Source organism: Euleptes europaea, chromosome 3 (assembly GCF_029931775.1).
Source record: "Euleptes europaea isolate rEulEur1 chromosome 3, rEulEur1.hap1, whole genome shotgun sequence".
NCBI classification, from domain to species: Eukaryota; Metazoa; Chordata; class Lepidosauria; order Squamata; family Sphaerodactylidae; genus Euleptes; species Euleptes europaea.
In genome coordinates this window covers 94,110,971-94,130,336 of record NC_079314.1, presented here as the reverse complement: position 1 = coordinate 94,130,336, position 19,366 = coordinate 94,110,971, and the positions used below count along the sequence as shown (strand labels likewise).

Sequence of the window (19,366 nt, the reverse complement as noted above, 5' to 3'; positions counted from 1 at the left end):
AACATACCAAAGGGAGGGGGGCTCAGTTCACTCCTCCTGACCATCCCTGGTGCAAGAAGCAACAGGCATTACTTCCTGGAACTGTGGCACTGCCGGCTAGGTGTAAACCAAGCTTCTGATGCAATGTTTGGACCTGGCCAGTGGCAGCACAGGAGATGGCAAAGGGTGTAGCATTACTGGGGTAACAAAATACCTTGATGTGATACTGCAGGTCCAGGGGATCTGCCTCGGATGTATCGACCCATTGCCATTCAGCAGGTGAAAGAAAAAGAGGGTAAATGGCACTCGCTCCAAGAGGAATAGCATGCCTTTTGGTGGGATGGTTAAGGTGCTGTGAGTTGTCCTTGAGCCCCATTCAGTGCTGCTGTGGGTCTTTGTGATATCAGAGGTTTGTATTCCACCACCCAGTAGTCCTTTCTTGTCCCTGCACATTGACTGTCTGCTGTAACAGTGGAAGAGCGTGCTGAACATTTGTGCTCATAGATGGGTGATGTCACTAGACCACAAAGGATAACACATTATCACTCCTTTTCACAGTCCACGGGTCCTCAACATGATACCTGTGGGTGCCCTGGCACCAGCCAACACCTTTTCTGGCACTAGGGTTTTCAGCCTCCAGGTACTAGCTGGAAATCGCCTGCTGTTACAATTGATCTCCCGCCAATAGCGATCAGTTCACCTGGAGAAAATGGCCGCTTTGGCAATTGGACTCTATGGCATTGAAGTCCCTCCCCTCCCAAACTCTGCCCTCCTTAGGCTCCGCCCCAAAAACCTCCTGCCGGTGGCAAAGAGGGACCTGGCAACCTTATCTGGCACCCGCCAAGTGTTTTAGGAAATGGGTGGGGCCAGGTAGAGCCTTTGCCCAGCAAGGCTTCTGATTGGCTATTGGAGATTTGATTGGCTGTGCAGATTTTTTTTTAAATGTTACTTTGGCAGCAGCTGCCTCCACAGCAGAAGGATCTACACTGTGGTACTGAAGTGAAGGTGTGGAAATCCTTTTGCGGCTGGCTCCGCCCCCTGTGGCAGCGCCATGAATTCCCAATGTGCCTGCAGGCTCAAAAAGGTTGGGGACCCCTGTCATAGGAAAACACGTTGTCAGAAAGTAACCTCTGTGTGACCAGTTTCACTTCCGCACATGCCGAATAACGCACTTTCAATGCCCTTTGAAGCTGGATTTTACTGTGCAGAACAGCAAAATCGACTTGCAAACTGTCGTTAAAGCGCACTGAAAGTGCATTATCCAGCATGTGCGGAAGTGCTTCAGGTCATCACATGCGGGATTTCAACCCCGCCAGGAGCATTCCTTTATAATAGGTCCACGCAAATGAGACTATTAAAACAGTCAACCACATATTTGAGACCTTATTGTACACAAGCGTGAGATGAAGAGGCAGCGGTTTGACCGTGGTGGGTGATGTAATGGGACGGTTTTATCTCTCAGACTCAGCCCCACGATGGGACAGTGGTCCAGGCAGTAAGAGCAGTCAGGCCGTGGGCATCGCATAAGTGTTCTGGAATGTCCCTGTTGCTTAGAGAGAAGACGAGTGAAGTTCTACAGGAAGCTCATAGCTGGGTCAGCGACAATGAAAGTTCACTGTCAGTATGTAAAGTTCCTTGAACTCTTATCCAATTAATGTTAAAGGGTCTTCCCATTAAGCTAAAACAAATGGAGGACCTTTAGCCTTTGCTAAACAATTTCTGTGTTTCAGTACAGGACTGGTCCTACATCCACATTATTTATTTTATTTATTTTAGAAGGAGAAGAGTTGGTTTTTATACCTTGCTTTTCTCTACCTTTAAGGGGTCTCAACGCAGCTTACAAGTGTCTTCCCTTCCTCTCCCCACAACAGGCACCTTGTGAGGTAGGTGGGGCTGAGAGGGTTCGGAGAGAATTGTGACTAGCCCAAGGTCACCCAGCAGGCTTCATGTTAAGGAGTGGGGAAACACCCAGTTCTCCAAATTAGAGTCCGCTGCGCATATGGAGGTGTGGGGAATCAAACCCGGTTCTCCAGAGTAGAGTCCACCCCTCCTAACCACTACACCACGCTGTCTCTAACTTTACTTCAATTATACCTCACCTTTCTCCCCCATACAGACACAAAACAGCTTATATTGTTCTTCTCTCCTCCATTTTATCCTCACAACAACCCTGGGAGGCAGGTTAGGCTGAAGGTGTATGACTGGCACATGTCACCCAGTGAGCTTCCATGGTGGAGTGGGGATTCAAACCTGAGTCTCCCAGATCCTAGACCAGCATTCCAACCACTACACCACACATTAGCGCAGCCTCAGGAAGCCAATTATATAGCTGGAGAGATTCCTTACATACCATGATTCCCATTTGATTTCTGCCCAAGGCACCCAATAATTATTCAATTATTATTCAATAATTATTCAAATTATTCAAACCTTTTTAACTTAGCCTCCACCTATTCAGCTTGAACTGCATGTGGTTCCGCCTCTCTCCATGCCATGATACATCCCATTTGCTGATCTTTAAGAACACAAAAACAGCCTTGCTGGATCAGAACAAGGGTCCAGTTAGTCTAGCATCCTGTTTTGAACAATGACCAGCCATCTGCTCCCTTCCTTCATGGTTTATCCCATGCAATTTGATAATCAGAGGTATACTGCCTCAGGACATGGAGGTTCCATTTAGCTGTCTTAACAAATAGCTGTTGTTTCTATACATCATGTTGCAGTAAAAGGTCAAATGAAGCTGGGAATTCTTTTCTAGTCAGTTGGCAACCTTATTCCTGCCCTTCTTCTGTTTGGGAATACTTTATTTGTTGAAAATGGGCACAGTCAGTACCACCTGCATGCAAAGTCCCCTCTTTGGATGGCAGGGCTGTGTGCCTTTTGCAGTTCAATAGGCGCTTTCCTGACATGGAGATACTGTGAGGTGATATCTTGAGGAAAGATGAGTAACAGCCGTGCCCGTTATTTAAAACTAGATTGTCTAGGATGGCTTGTAAGTTGCCATTCTAAGTGCACTAACTTGGAACTAAAGTGCATTTATTTCAGAGACATTTTTGTGGAATTCAGAAGTCATAAAACTGGAGTTTGTTTGTGATGAGAACAAGCCGTTTTAGAATTCTAGTTTGTGCGCAGAAGAAAACTCTGATTGTTTGAAGTGCCTGGATTCAGACCTCAGGAGGGCATAATGCCACAGCGTGTGCCCCCCAACGCAGCCATTTTGTCCCGGAGAACTGTTCTGTGAAGTCTGGAGATCATTGGTAATTCCAGGAAATCTCCAGGCCCTACCTGGAGGCCGGCAACCCTAGAGTGACTGACCCAAGGTCACCCAGCAAGCTCCCACGGCAGAGTGAAGATTCAAACCCGGATCTTCCAGATCCCAATCTTTCATTCTAACTACTTTGTCATTCTGACGGTTGTGTGTGTTTGAACCTGGGCTGGGGTGTTTGAACCTGGGCTAATCTGGTGAACCAGGTTGGTTTCCCCACTCCTAAGCACGAACCCACCTGGGTGACCTTGGGCTAGTCACAGCTCTCTTAGAGCTCTCTCAGCCCAAACTACCTCACAGGGTGTCTGTTGCGGGAAGGGGAAGGGAAGGTGATTGTAAGCCTGTTTGATTCTGCCTTAAGCAGCAGAGAAAGTCAGCAGATAAAAACCAACTCTTCTTCTTCTTCTTCTTCACCTTGGGCCAGTCATTCCCTTTCAGCCTAACCAACCTCACAGGGCTGTGCGAGGATAAAGTGGAGGAGAGGAAAATGATGATATGAATTAAGTAAATAAATAAATAGGATAATGATACCACCTTATATGTCTTCTTTACAGGAAACATGAGGTTAGAGCTGGGTATGTTTAGCCTGAAGAGGAGAAGACTGAGAGGGGATATGATAACCATGTTCAAGTACTTGAGGGGCTGTCATATTGAGGATGGTGCCGAGTTGTTTTCTGTTGCCCAAGAAGGTCGGACCAGAACCAATGGGTTGAAATTAAATCAAAAGAGTTTCCATCTAGACATTAGGAAAATTTTTCTAACAGTTAGAGCGGTTCCTCAGTGGAACAGGCTTTTTTCGGGAGGTGGTAAGCGCTCCTTCCCTGGAGGTTTTTAAGAAGAGGTTAGATGGCCATCTGTCAGCAATGTTGATTCTGTGACCTTAGGCAGATGATGAGAGGGAGGGCATCTTGGCCATCTTCTGGTCACTAGGTGTGGGGGGGGAGGTAGTTGTGAATTTCCTGCATGATGACCCTGGTGGTCCCTTCCAGCTCTATGTCCCATGTAACCATACATAGAATCAGATTAGGAATTTGTGCATCTAGAAACTGCTGCATCTAATGACAGTGTGGGCAGTTTTTCTCCTTCCTCGAATCCATTGTGTTCTTCTCGTATCCGGTCTTCGTGTGAAAGTAACGGCATATACTAACTAGCGTTTGATTAATCTGACTAATATCCCATGCTGGAGAATAGACATTGTGACTGCAGGGAAGAGAAGGAGTTAATAAGCTTGCGCAGAGTGCCTAGCATTCTTGAAGGAGAAGTCTCTTGACATCCTGTTGTTGAGTTTAGCTGTCAAGATGCGTCAGGTGACTTTCCCCCATCCCTCCCTGGAGGAGGGAAAGGAGGAGGAAGCAAGGGCTGCGCTTCCCCAGAAGGGAGGGGAAAGAGGCATGTTGCAATACACCGAGAACTGTACACTGAGGTCAGATGTTTTCTGGGCTGGGCACGTGATCCCTGGATAAAAGTATAAAGAAAGATGCGGGAGAAGGGCTGCCCAACTCAGAAGTTTCTCAGACTCTGGAGAGGAGGGGAAAAGAGACAACGGATAACACAGAAACAGGAGGAGGGCAAACAGGACCATGGCAGAGAGGTAGGTGTGGGTTTGGAGAGTGAGGGGGGGATAGTGTGGGATGCTGCGGCCACCTCCTTGACAAGTGGCACCTCCAAGACGAACACTGTGGCTCAAGCATTGTGGCTCGAATATTGTGGCTCCAGCTCGCCAGATGAGATGCATCCCACAATAAAGCTTTGGGTGCAACAAATGTGCTTGTTTTTAAGCTGCCACAAGACTCTTTGTTTTGGAAATATGAATTAGGACTGGGGAAAATGGAAGAGTACCTTTTACTCTGATCTAGATGACATTATTAACACAAAGAAGTGTAATTAATTATATTAAGAGATTATTGTAAATGAAACTTAACTGAGATATAAGAATAATTAAGATCAGATCAGATCACGATGGGATAGAATACTTTATTAAGAGGCGGACGGAGGTGATGGGGAAGTCAAAAAATTTTCCTTTATTTTTTATTTTTATTAAGTACTTAAGTAATTACAACAACATTAGTTATGATTTAGACTTTCATATTACCTTCATTGTTGTTTGTTAATATGGAAAATTTATATTATAAAAACCAATAAAAATTTTCACCAAAAAAAAGACTTTGTTTTGGAGACAGAATGAGAAGTTGGTTTTGCGGAGGGGAGGGATTTGAGTTTGAAAGGAACCTTTTCCCGATTTGAGTTTGAAATGAACCTTTTCCCCCCCCGCCTGGAGTTTGGGGACATTCCGACCCCTCGCTAGGCAAGATGCTCATGTTTCCTTTCCCCCAGAGTCTTTGTTTCCACATAGACTGCCAGATTCCTCATACAGAAAAGGCACTGGAGGATGCTTCTGAGTACTGATGTGTGTTCCCACCACCTTTTCTCACCTACCCACCCCCCTCCAGAACATCTCAAGATCTGTCTGAAGCCCTGAAGGAAACCACCAAAGAGGTGCACGAACAGGCAGAGAACACACAGTTTATGAAGAGTTTCCAGAGAGGGAAGGTTTCTCTTCGGGAGTTTAAGGTACATGGGTCCTGACTTGGCCGGGGATGACTGGGAAAGGGACTGCTAATGTAAATAATTGCTGTTGGTACTAGTAAGCTGAACCAGTTTAAAATCCTCAAATGGATGCAGAAAACTGTGTGTGTGTGTGTGTGAGAAACTTTGTTGTCCATCTTCTGCAACTCCATGTATTCACTAGCTTTAATGGGGTCAGTTACACAGTGGTGTTTCATCGCCGCCGCCCCCCCCCCCCCCGCCGCCAAATTGCAGTGTATAATCCAAGACTAACTTTTCTGTATATACCTGCTTTCTGAAATGCTAAAATTGTTGATTTACTATAATTAATAATTAACAGGTTATCCTGGCAAAAATTAGCCATAGCACAAAGTATACGGTTCAGCCCTACTGTCATGCAAAATAATAACACAGCATCATCTGCATACAATAAAATTGGCCGATGATGAATATTCAATTTAGGAAGGTGAAAATTACTGTGGTTTAACTTGGGAGGGAGACCACGTAAATACAAATTAAAACGATCTGGGGCCAAAATCCAGCCCTGTCGAAATCCTTTCTTTACTGGAATTAGATAATGTGATGTTGTTGGGGCCATTTTTGTCCCACTGTCACTGACGTGATGAACTCTCCCACTGACATCAGTGGGACTGTTACCCCAATCCTAAAAATTGTTTATTTGGAATAGGTTTCACCGAGGTTTTTTTCTAAGCAAATGTACTTAGGACTGTAACCTTTAAGGGCTTAATACTAGATTGTACCCAGCAGTTGAGGGAGATATTCTGGTAAGGCACAAAGGAACCCAGGAAAGCTACATACTCCTATGAACTGTTTGCTGCTCTTAAGGGGTTTGGATCCACTGGACAATTCTGCAGACAGGAGCTGATTTTCACCAATTTCCTCCCTTTCTCACTGCAGACCTCCCCCCCCTTGATCTAGAGGGTCTCCTGTCCCAAGAAGCAGCATTGGGGGGCATTGGGGGCTGCAGCAGGAAGGTATGGGGAGAAAGCCATGTCCGTGGACAGAAATGCCTCCTGTATGCGGAAAGCACCAGTAGATCCAGTGTAGGTTTTGTAACTAATCTGAAGAATACGATTGCATAGGAAAAGTTAAAAGACTGGGAGTGGAGAAGAATAATTTAGAAAGTGCTTGGGTTATATAGCCAACACTAAAGAGGGAAACAAAATTCTGATAAAGATAAGAAAAAGATTCCCTGGCAATCTGGCCTGCTAATGCTAGTAAATGCCACAGCTCCTTGGAGGCTTGTTACACATTATGCAGCAGAAATCCAGGTTTACCTCCAAATGTGTACTTAACAGGGAGTTAAGCCAGTTCTGGTTCCCCACAAAGTTTTCCTCTATGATACCTGTATTTTCAAACACGTGTTTGTCATATTAACACATTACATTGTAAATCTACACATTATAACTCAAGTGTGCATCTTTAAAAAACCAAGCCGCATATAGCATCTTGATTTCTGTTGGATTGTTCCATCTCAGACCTTTTCCACATGGTTTGTTGTTGTTGTTTTTCTGGCCCCATACTTCTTTGGTTTATCCCCTGATTTCTACATGCATGTTTGTGCCTTTAGTTTTTACTTTGGATTTTCCCCCACCTTCACCCTGTTTTCTTCCCTGTTCTTCTGAGACCGCTTTTATCCTGATCTTTTCCTGGAAGCCGATTTTGTGTTGCCTTTTTCCTTGTGCGTAATATTTCTGTTGATTTTCTTTGTCCCGCCCACTCTCCCCACCTCCAGCCCGCTGTTTGGGGATTGGACTGTCATGATCAAACTACTCTCTCTCCTTCCCCCCACCCTGAAGATGAATGATTTTTCTTTTCTTTTTTTAAATGGCACTAAAGTATGATATATCGCTGGAGCATGTTAACAATGGGCCTGTGTGTGTGTGAAGTCGCAGCCGACTTATGGCGACCCCTTTTTGGGGGGGGGGGTTTCATGGCAAGAGACTAACAGAGGTGGTTTGCCAGTGGCTTCCTCTGCACACCAACCCTGGTATTCTTTGGTGGTCTCCCATCCAAATACTAACCAGGGCTGACCCTGCTTAGCTTCTGAGATCTGACGAGATCAGGCTAGCCTGGGCCATCCAGGTCAGGGCAACAATGGGTTTAGCAGGTTATAATTCCCAGCTTTCTTTCTTTTTTTTTAAAGTAAGTCTCTAGCCTTTTCCCTCATGGAGATATAAGGAAAAGGGCATATCTCTGCAAGGGAAGGAGATAGAGACTTAAAAAAAATGCTGGGGAATCAGAGAACTTGCTAAACCTGTTGTTCCAATGATATAATGATAATTTAGTGCCATTTTTTAAAAAGAGGGAGTGCTGTGATGCCACCAATGACGCCAGTGATGACAACAGCACCCACCCTTGAAAATCCTCATTATTGGAGGCACATGTGGAAGAAAACAAGCTGACTCCACAACCATGAAAATGCACAGGGAGGCGGGCATGCAGAAGAACCATGGCCAAACTGATTCTAATACCCTCAAGAGGGGAGGACACGACACCCCAGCCCCTTTTCTGAATTTGAGCAGATTCTGATTTGTAGAAGTGTGCCGGCACAAATTGTACAAGCTAATTAAATACATGCTAAGCAGCCAAGCATTCTCTGCCACAGTCCAGTAGAACCCGTTTGAGATAATAAATAGGTGTTGGTCTGGATGCATAATGGGGTGCTAGTAAGGACCCAGATTCAACAAAGTCAACAGGAAAAAACAGAGAGGCTATTTCAACAATGGTGAAATTCTTGAGAGACAGGTTCAGGGGACCAGTTTATCACCAACCAAATGACGTTTAATATTTCCCGAAGATTTCCGTTAAAAAAAATTAGATTAAAAAAAGCAGCCCAAATGGATGGGAGGGGAAAGCATGACAAGTGTGGCATATCATGAATGAGTTAGTAATCTATCTAACTCGAAACCAATTACAGATACTGTGGAAGCAGCATTCATTTGGCACAGTAATGAGCGAGAGGTTCAAAGGGAATATCGAATGTTGGCAAAATCTTTCAAGGAGTAAAGTGAGGTGAGGTCTCAGGGCCAAATCAGATAAGACACGGAGAGATTGATTGATTGATCTCTACAGCATTTTACAATGAATAACTGTTGTTGCAGATGGGAGTCTTGATTCAGATTTTGGGCAGTGATGCAAGAGGAGAGTAGGTTTAACCTGTGGTGTAGCTTTGCAGTTGACATTGACCCCCTGCCTTTAATGTACACATACATTCATGGGGGAGCCAGGATTGGCAGTAGCCCCATTACATGCACATTCGGTGGTAAATGTGGCAGGGAAAAAAGACAGACTCTCTCTTTGCCTATCTTTTTCCCTCTTCCAAGACTAATTCTTCCAAGACTAATAATAGCACAGGGTGGTGGATAATAGATACATTCATACACCCAAGGCATGTACGTTTTTGACTTCAGAATGCAAAACTTGCCTCTGGCCAGGTTTTTGGTTGATTTATTCATCTGTTTGTGTGTGTAAAGTGCCATCAAGTCACAGCCAACTTATGGCAACCCCACAGGGTTTTCAAGGCAGGTGAGTAAGTGCAGTTGGTTTGCCATTACCTTCCTCTGCAAAGTCTCCCATCCAAGTCCCTACCCTGCTTAGCTTCTGAGATCTGACAAGATTGGGCTATATTGTAATATTCCACAACCCTATTCATTAATTTACTGCACTTTTATCCCATTCTTCCTCCAAGGAGCTTGGGGTGGCATACATAGTTCTTCCCTCCTCCATTTCTTCCTCGCAGTAACCCTGTGAGGTAGGTTAGACTGAGAAAGAATGACTGGCCTAAGGTAACCCAGTATGGCAAGTGGGGATTTGAAACCAGATTTCCCCAGTCCTCATCTAGCACTCTAACTGTCACACAATGCAGATTTGTGTAAGTGCAGATTTGTGTGTCTGAATTTTAAACAGCTTAACCTAAGGGGCTCTAGCTCACAAACAATATATCAATCAATCATTTATTTTACGGTCATTTGACCAAAAAAAGAACAGATCTAATCAGAAGTAACAGAAATGTACAATAAAAACAGTATCAATCAGTAAAAAAATGCACAAAGTAAAATATATCAATAAAATCCCATAACTAAAAAGACAAATAAGCTATCCGGGCTGTGTAACCGTGGTCTTGGAAGACCACGGTTACACAGCCCGGATAACCTACAAGAACCAATGAACTCTGACCGTGAAAGCCTTCGACAATATTTACAAATAAGCTAGTTTCTAAAATGTTTATCAATCAGATTTTATCTATTTATAAATTGCATCCTTTCGGGCCATATATATTGCAACACAAAAATTGGCTGCACATCACGTAACAGGTGGGATGGGGTAGAGAGCACTGTACTCAAGGACAAATGGATGGGGAACCCTTTAGCTTTCTGATGGGTGCATTTCCATGTTGTAATTCGATTACTCTGCCCTCTGCCGCCAAACCCAACCAAAAGGGCTTCCAAAAGATTACCGGTTAGCAATCCTTTCCAGGGTAAAGGATATTCACAATTTGGAGCAGCCTTTATCTTTGGGTTGATATCCCTCCTCATCTCATATGGAATTAGCAACGGCACTCTTTAACACATGAAGCTGCCTCATGCTGAATCAGACCCTTGGTCCATCAAAGTCAGTATTGTCATCTCAGACCAGCAGCAGCTCTCCAGGGGCTCAGGTAGGGATCTTTCACATCACTTACTTGCCTAGTTCCTTTAACTGGAGATGTCGAGGACTGAACCTGGGACCTTCTGCATGCCAAGACTATGCTCTACCACTGAGTCACAGCCTCTCCCCACTGAGATGCTCCTCTACTACTGATTCTGAACCTCTCTTGGACAGTAGGAGATAGCATGATGAGATGTACAGGAGCTTCTTAGTTATGTTGGCACCAAGCCCTCAAAAACTTTATATGTTAACATGCACACCCAAATGCAATCTGGGAACATCAAATGGAATTGTGGGCCTGTGCTGGTAGCTGCCTGAAGGTAAACATATGAAGAAATGTAGGGTGTGACCAGATAGCTGTTTAGAATAGATGTGTCTTTAATGCGTGTCTGTATAAAAAAAGAGATTTACAACATTTCGCATAGGATGGAGAAAGTGAATAAAGAGAACTTTCCCCCACTCTCCCATAATACTAGAATTTAGGATGAAAGGAAAGTCATTAAATTCACTGCCAGTGAATATTTGGTTTGTTCTGATTTATTAGACTTATAGGCCACCCTTTCCTGGTCAAGCCAGGCTCAGAGCCGCTAACAGCATTTTATAACAAATTTAAAATAAATCTATACTTTATATAATGTAGGGATGGTCGCAAGTATAGGCAGCTTCAAAATGGGACTAGACATTCATGGAGGGCAGCTCCATCAGTGGCTACTAGCCATAGTGATTAAAGGGAATCTCCATATATAGGCAGCCAATGTTGGAATACCAGTGCTACAAAGCAACATCAGGAGAACACCTTTTTATTATTTTTTTAAAATTAGATTTATAACCCACTCTCTTCCCGGCTGAGACCGGGCTCAGAGCAGCTAACAGTCCTTGGTCAAGTCACCATTATTACCTGAAATTTCAATAGAACATAATAGAACATTGGCTTCTGTGTGCTGTTTGCTGATCTTCCAGGGGAACCCTGGTCCCTGCATGAAACAGGATACTGGACTGTCTGGACCACTAGTCTGCTCCAGCAGGACTCTTTTCATGCCTCAGCCACAAGACACTGGTTGTTTTGAGTCCTACCAATGTTTCTGTTTGCCCTATCTCTGTGCACTGAAAACACAGGTTACATTGAGCCAACATGGGATGAACAAGCATAGAACTGAAACAGTTGTGTAGTTATATAAAAGACCCCAAGCCGGAGGTTTGCAGGTACCCCCCACCTTCTTTGCACAGGCATCAAACCTAACCTATAGAAAGCTGCTATGTGGATATGCCATCAGCCACAGAATGGGAATTATGTGGACAGATGGAACTACTGGTCATGATGTATACCTATTCTCTCCAGGATCAGAGGAGCATGCCTATTATCTTGGGTGCTGTGGAACACAGGCAGGATGGTGCTGCTGCAGTCGTCTTGTTTGTGGGTTTCCTAGAGGCACCTGGTTGGCCACTGTGTGAGCAGACTGCTGGACTTGACGGGCCTTGGTCTGATCTAGCAGGGCTTTTCTTATGTTCTTATGTTAACTTTTCTGTACCCCCAAACCTAATTATAAGAGAACTTCTTTATGGTTTCCATGTAAGAACATTGTGTCTTGTCACTCTCACAATATTTTTGCCGAGGATTAGGCAGTATTCTGGACTGTCATCTTTCCTGGAACTCCCTTTAATGCTTTAAATGAATCTCTGTGTTTGCCTTGCGCAACCCAGTTTGATGACCGAAAGCACAATTATGTAAAGCAGCAGTGTAGCAATAGCTGCTATTTCCTCAGTGCAAGGAAGTGTCAATGAGTTGACAAAGTCTGATCGACTGAAAGTGTTATGCGTAATGACGTAGCTGGGGAGAAGGTTGCCAGGTGGCTGTGAGAAAAATGTCCTTTAATAGAGGTTTAATGAATGGAAATGGGCAGTTGAAGCTTTTCATGGCATGGAGCTGAATAACATCACCAGATAATAATTGCTTGCAGGTTGAAATTATATTAAAGGGACAGATAGAGGGACCCATTTAAAAGCTGGCAACCCTAGGCGCAGAGAGTCCCAGGGTGGGGGTAGATGCCACTGTCTGCTGCTCTTGTAGCAAGGACACATTTTTGCAACCATGTGTGGAAGCAGCCCCTACTGGATGGCCACATTGAATGCAGTGGTGGCAGTCCCTTGAGTTTAAATATGGAACTTCTGTCCAATTCACACAGAAGGAGGGATGGAATCCAGTTTTAAGAGCCGAGGGAACATACATCTGAAGAGTGCAGAACCGTCCCCACACACGGCTCACCTCCCTGCACCCCCCAATGCTTTTGCCTGAGCTTCTGTATCAGAGCTAAGACATTTGGAGAGAGAAATTTCCAGGAAGGTCAACTATGAACTGGGTGAGGGTCCTTCCCTCTGAATCTGCATGCTTGTTTATTGTTAAACGTGGACCTCTCTGCCAAAGTGGATGGGGCAGCTCTATGTTTGAGTTGCTCTCCCTCCTGCAGGGAAGTTTCAGGATTCAAACTCACAACCTCACAGCTACAGATCTAGAAGCACTGCAAAGTCTAACCACATGACTGAGGTTTCGTTCAAAACAAACCACCATTTTTAATAACACGAACACACCTGTATTGAAAATGCTTGATCTTATGGGCTCTCCTTACCTGCACAGCCAAGGCTGAAGGCTTTCTGGTATAAGTGAACCACAATTTGCTATGACGCCCTAATTTGGCCTCTGTAACAAAATACGGTTTGTTTCCTTCACAGTAATTGGGATTCTAAATCAAGATGAAAGCCCAATTTGTTACAGTTCTAGAATTCATATGTGGTTAGATCACACTGTGGTTAAATCAAAGAATTCCCAGATGAGAAAGCCTTCAATCTTGGCTCTGAACTTGAGGGCAGAAGGAAGGGAGTGCACAAGCCCAAGGATTTCAAGCTCAGTCATGTCAGAGACAAACTGTGGTACTGGAAAACAGCCTGATTCATGTTCTCTGGGTTATGTGGAAACTTTCAAGCATGGAATCTAGAAATGCAGGAATGAGCTCTTGGGCTTAAGAAAATACTGTGAAGCACAGGCAAAATTGGAAAAGGGTTCACTCCTGGTCATCTGCTCAGGCGACCAAAATGATAAACTGAAAAATCCTGACCGGAAAATAAAATTCCTCCATACGGCTGTTGTAGAGAACTGCCATATTCTGATTTTTTCTTGATACAGGTAAAGATACATGTCTTTTGCCTTCATGACAGCACTTTTTAAATAGCATTAAATATTCTAGAAACGTTTTCTGCTTAATCTGGAGTTTTCCAAAGACTCTTCTTCACTTCCCACTGAGTGTTACATATAATTAGATACCAGTGTAAAACAAAACAAGAATTGTCCAAGGTGTGGAGAAATGAAGGAGCACTATTCTGTGGGTAGTAATTTAAGACTGGGCAGACATCAAATACTGTCCCACTTCTTTACTTATGCTGGCAGACCAATTAAGCAAATACAGGAAAAAAACAAGGTACATAATTATAAATGATAGAGTTACATTATGAGACATCATTGTTATTATTGAATGCCATAGACAGGAATTTTGCCACTGTAAGAGTCACATCAGCTAACAATTTGGCCACAATCTCTACCTCTAGAGCTGGGGTTCATTTTTGAATGCACATTGTGATCCACTTATCTTGAGCAGTAGCATATTTGTTGCAGTCAATAAAGAAATGCCAAGTTGTTTCTAATTTTCCAGATTTGCAATCACAAAGCCTCTCAGAGAAAGGGACCCCCGCAAACCCACCTGATAGTTCCCCTAGCGGTAGCACATTTGATTTTGCTTTAGAAAAAAAATTCAGTATTTAGGGACTGTTAGGAGCTTACAATATGCAGGTAAGGTCTTTGGGATTGAAAAATACTGTCCAATACTCTGCATTATCTGGAGCTAAAGACATCTGCTAAATTAGTTCTTACATGCCTCTTCCCACCTATCATTTTAATAAAATAGTGATGGTGAAATGGTGAATGTGACAGAGTACAAACTTTGCATGTATTGCAAATGTGTTTATCATGTACACAATAAGTATACTAATAATCACAGAACCTCTCTATGTAGGGTGGCAACTCCGGGTTGGGAAATTCTTGGAGATTTGGGAGTACAGCCTGTAGAGTATGGGGTTTGGGGAGGCAAGGGAGCTCAGCAGCATATAATGCAATAGAGTCTACCCTCCAAAGCAGCCGTTTTGTCTAGGGGAACTGATCTCTGTAGTCTGGTGATAGTTGTAATTCCAGATCTTCAGGCTCCACCTGGAGGATGGCATCCTTATTCTGTGCCACACCTTCTGAATTAAGGTGGGTGGTTTCTGGAAAAGGGCTTTCTCTATGGCAGTGGCCCTTTCATGGACCTTCCTCCCCACAGAGGTGTACCTGGTGTCTAGTTAGGGTTGCCAACCTCCAGATACTAGCTAGAGCTCTCCTGCTATTACAACTGACTTCCAGCCAATAGAGATCAGTCCACCTGGAGAAAATGGCCGCTTTGGCAATTGGACTCTATGGCATTGAAGTGCCTCCCATCTCCAAACCCCACCCTCCTCAGGCTTCGCCCCAAAAATCTCCAGGTGTTTCCCAACCCAGAGCTGGCAATCCTATTTCTAGTTCATCTGATCTGAGATGCTAGGTGAAGCTATTGCTTCTTATCTAAGCTACTGTTTGACTTTGTTGTTGTTGGTTTAAATTCCATGCCAACAGTGCAAACCTAAGAAAGCTTTCCTGGGAGTAGGCGCTATTAAATAAATGTCAATAGGATGCTGAGTAGACCTGCTTAGGATTGCTCTCTATTTGCCTAATTTTCAAGGGCAGGGGGTTCACCTTTAATGCTGCTGTTAAGATATTGAATTGTAAGGCTGATTTGCTTTAAGGCAGGCTCTGTTTGATTTTTATGTGTTGTGTTACTTTTTTTTTTTTTTTGCTTTATTCTGGTTTTATGTTATTTACTGCACCGCAGTGTCAGTAGTTGTCTTGTGAACCCCTATGGGTAAGGGAGCAGCAAGTTTATGAAATAAATAAATAATGCCTTTATGCAAAATGGAAGGTTAGTCTGCATGGTTAAATGGCAACCTTGAAATTAAGGCTTTCTTCCCGTCCCCCACTCCCTTTTCAGCTGTATTTAGCATCACTGTACTACATCTATTCGGCTCTGGAGGAAGAAAGTGAAAGGAATAAGGACAATCCAGTCTACGCCCCTGTTTATTTCCCAGCTGAGCTGAATCGCAGTGCTGCTTTGGAAAAAGACTTAGAGTATTTCTATGGCCCCGCATGGAGACGGGAGATCCAGTGTCACGAGGCAACTCAGAAGTATGTAGACAGACTCCATCACGTAGGCCAGCATGAACCCGAGCTCCTGGTGGCTCATGCTTACACCCGCTATCTGGGAGATCTCTCTGGGGGCCAGATTCTGAAGAAGATTGCACAGAAGTCTCTTAATCTGCCCAAAACTGGAGAAGGCCTCTCTTTCTTCAACTTCCCCGGAGTCACCAACATCAGCAAGTTCAAGCAACTCTATCGAGCTCGGATGAACACCATCCCCATGGACGTATTGACTGAGAAGAGAATCCTTGAAGAGGCCGAGAAATCTTTCCTGCTGAATATAGAAGTGAGTAATTGCCCATCTCTGTTCTCTTACCATGCAGGTTGCAGCGGCCTTCAAAGTTGAGATGACATTTCTGTTCATGATGCTAGGAGATGGTAAAAATTCCCAAGAGCTTCACTGAGAAATTACTTCTGTAAATTGAAACAGAGAAATGATAGTTCCTTTATAACTCATAATGAAGGCATCTTTCAGGTTTCATAGAACACTTTCTAAGGTTAAATGTAAAAGACTAAGAAGAGGCAGTAGCGGATGGGGAAATTAAAAAGTCCCAGGCACAAGCCAAGCTGAGCAGTCCCTGTGGTGCAACAAGCCAGCACTGCAGGGGCCACCTGGCTCTAGGGTTGCCAACTTCCAGGTAGTGGCTGGAGATCTCTCGTCATTACAACTGATCTCCAGGCGACAGAGATCAGTTCACCTGGAGAAAATGGCTGCTTTGGAGCGTGGACTCTATGGCATTGTGCCCTGTTGCGGTCCCTCCCCAAACCCTGCCCTCCCCAGGGTCCACCCCCAAAATCTCCAGGTATTTCCCAACCCAGAGCTGGCAACCCTACCTGGCTCTGATCCCGGCTAGCAGCAAATGCTAACAATGTGTCAGCTCACTCATTGCCTCCTCCCAGACCATTGCCAACTAGTTGTAGTGCTGGAAGAGGCGACAGGTGAGCAGACACTGATCATTGTGGCTGCTGAAGGGCCCAAGCCCAGTGGCCCCCACTGTACTAGCAAAGCAACTGGGGCTTGGCACTGCTTGCTCCTGGCCACCGTCAGCCCATCAGGGAGGGGCCATGGCTCAGTGGTAGAGCATCTGCTTGGTATTCAGAAGGTCCCAAGTTCAATCCCCGGCATCTCCAGTTATAGGCAAGTAGGTGATGTGAAAGACCTCAGTCTGAGACCCTGGAGAGCTGCTGCCAGTTTGAGTAGACAATACTGACTTTGATGGACCAAGGGTCTGGTTCAATATAAGGCAGTTTCACGTGTTCATGTGTGTTCAGGGGCAAAATATGCAGGCCAATTAGGGTGGAAATGTTGGGTGATCAGGAAGACAAATCAATCACACATTACATGTAATATGTAGTTTGGGTCTCGGATACAGTGTACATACTTTAAAATACCAACTCCCCCACCCCATTGTGTACTAGCTCATTTGCAACATCTTCCTACTGTGAGTTTCAAATTCATGTTTATCTCAGTAGGAAGGCTGGGAATGTTGGAGGATTTTCTCGCTTTCCTAAAGTGGTTTTGGCGAAGTCCCATTAGATCCAGTGAAACAGGTAAAAGGACAGTTCATAGTAACAAAACTAATTTGTTTTCCATCTTCCCAGGTGTTTGAGGAATTGCAGAGGCTTTTGAATCAAGGACAGCCATCAGCAAATGGCAACGCTGTACAACCAAACCTGGAGCTCCACGCAAGAGGAATCAACAGACCACACGGTAAGAGTTTCTAAAAGGCTCCTACTCTTTCAGTTGTATTGCTTACATCTTTCTGTTTAAACTTCTAATTGATGGAAAATATGACGGCTTCCTTCGTTTTCCTTATTTTTGCCAGGGCTTTTTTGTGTGAGGGTACTGACCTGTACTGAGTACTGGCACCTGGGATGGGGGGCTCTCCAAAATCTTGAGGGGAAAATTGGGGGAAAACAGTGCAACCTTACATATGAATGCTGGCACCTTTTTGGGGGGTAACAAAAAACACTGGTTTGGGGTGATTTACATTTGTTGTCTGATACTTTGGGGATGTGCTAAGCCCGTGTTGGCGAACCTATGGCACGCGTGCCAAGTCCGGCACACCGAACCCTCTCTGTGGGCACATGCGGGGGCTTTGAAGGGAGCGCGGAGCCGTTCAAAGCCCCCCCCCCCTTCCCTGGACTCCCTGCCGCCGCCCCCCTTGCCGAGCTGGGAGGAAGCCTCAGTATTCAGGTTAAATTGCTGTGATGGCACTTTGCAATAAATAAGTGAGTTTTGGGTTGCAGTTTGGGTACTCGGTCTCTAAAAGGTTCACCATCACTGTGCTAAGCAGATGGCTTGGTGTACATCTATGCTGCAACTATAAACTGCTCTGGTACCAATTTCAAACCACTTCAGCTGTCATGGCCTCCCCCAAAAAAGAATCCAAGAAACTGTAGTTTGTTGAGTGAGTTTGGGAGCATCTGAAAAAGGCCTCTAGTCTCTTCACAAAACTATATAGTTCAGCATCCGTTGGCGGAGAGACATAATAAATGGATATGAAATTTGTATACATTTGTAGTAGAGACCAGGCGAGATTACAGATGACCAATTTGCCATGCCTCATCATTTTAGCACTTAACAGGATTATACAGAAACCCAATGATTATATGGAATTATACAGAACAGTATTATATGGAAGCCCACAGTACCTCAGGGCAGAGAGCTCACCCTGGAGTGACACAGGAAGTGAGGTCCTTTGTAAAGAGGACATATTCATACAATCATCCTCTCAAAGATTAGCCCACAGCTACAAGTGAAGGAAAACTATCTTCCGCAGGGTGGAAGGGTTCTATTTTAAGAATCAAGTTTGGGCCCTTAGTGTGACTGGCAGAGATCGATTGCACTGAAGACACAAGCCAATCTCTAATGGAAAATATTTGCTGACCTGTCCTCTGTCTGGAAAAAAAAAACCCTTTTAAAGTTCCTTATCTTTCTGATCCCTTACCTTGCCACCAGCTTCCTGGTATTTCTGTATTACACAGCTTGGTTGTGAAATGTAGCATAATCAGAACAGTCACTTTGGTGGTTGACATCTTTGGAAGCTCTTGGTTTCCAGTAATTTCCATTTTAAGGTTTTGTTTAGCGAATGAGTTTTCCATACTCTTTGTGCAGCCTCTGTTATCCAGTTGGGCTGTAATATTATCTTTCTGGATCATTATCTGATGTAGCTGCTCTTCTGGCATCCAGTGATGTTATCAGTGTCACTGGAGCATCACAAACAGGCTAGAAACAAAACCTCTTCACCTGGTTTCCAGCCTGACAAGTTTTTCATTTCTGTCGATGTAGGTCCAGTTGCCACAGTGGAAAATGACCGGACGGAGATGCGGCATAATGACATGCTACCCAGCACACCACTCCTGCGCTGGGTCCTTGCGCTTTGCTTCTTAGCAACCACAGTGGCCGTGGGCTTGTATGCTTTCTGAACAAAAAGGACCTTATGTGTTTTTCACACAGCACCTGCCTTTTCCAAAACTAACTGATCTTTCCCTTGTGGAGGAAAGGCCTGCTTAGATTCCTCGGCCTAGGGTGGTCTGAGCATGACTACTCCCCTATTACTAACAATATAGAC

The 19,366-nt window shown here is 44.4% G+C and overlaps 1 protein-coding gene across 1 annotated transcript; it reads left to right on the top strand.

The window, feature by feature from the left end:
* The first annotated feature begins 4,798 nt into the window (after positions 1–4,798).
* Positions 4,799–19,366, top strand: HMOX1 (heme oxygenase 1). The gene is made up of 5 exons (XM_056847013.1): positions 4,799–4,835; positions 5,695–5,815; positions 15,586–16,077; positions 17,394–17,502; positions 19,084–19,366. The coding sequence occupies exons 1-5, from the start codon at positions 4,825–4,827 to the stop codon at positions 19,218–19,220; spliced, it is 870 nt and encodes a 289-aa protein (XP_056702991.1). The 5' UTR covers positions 4,799–4,824; the 3' UTR covers positions 19,221–19,366.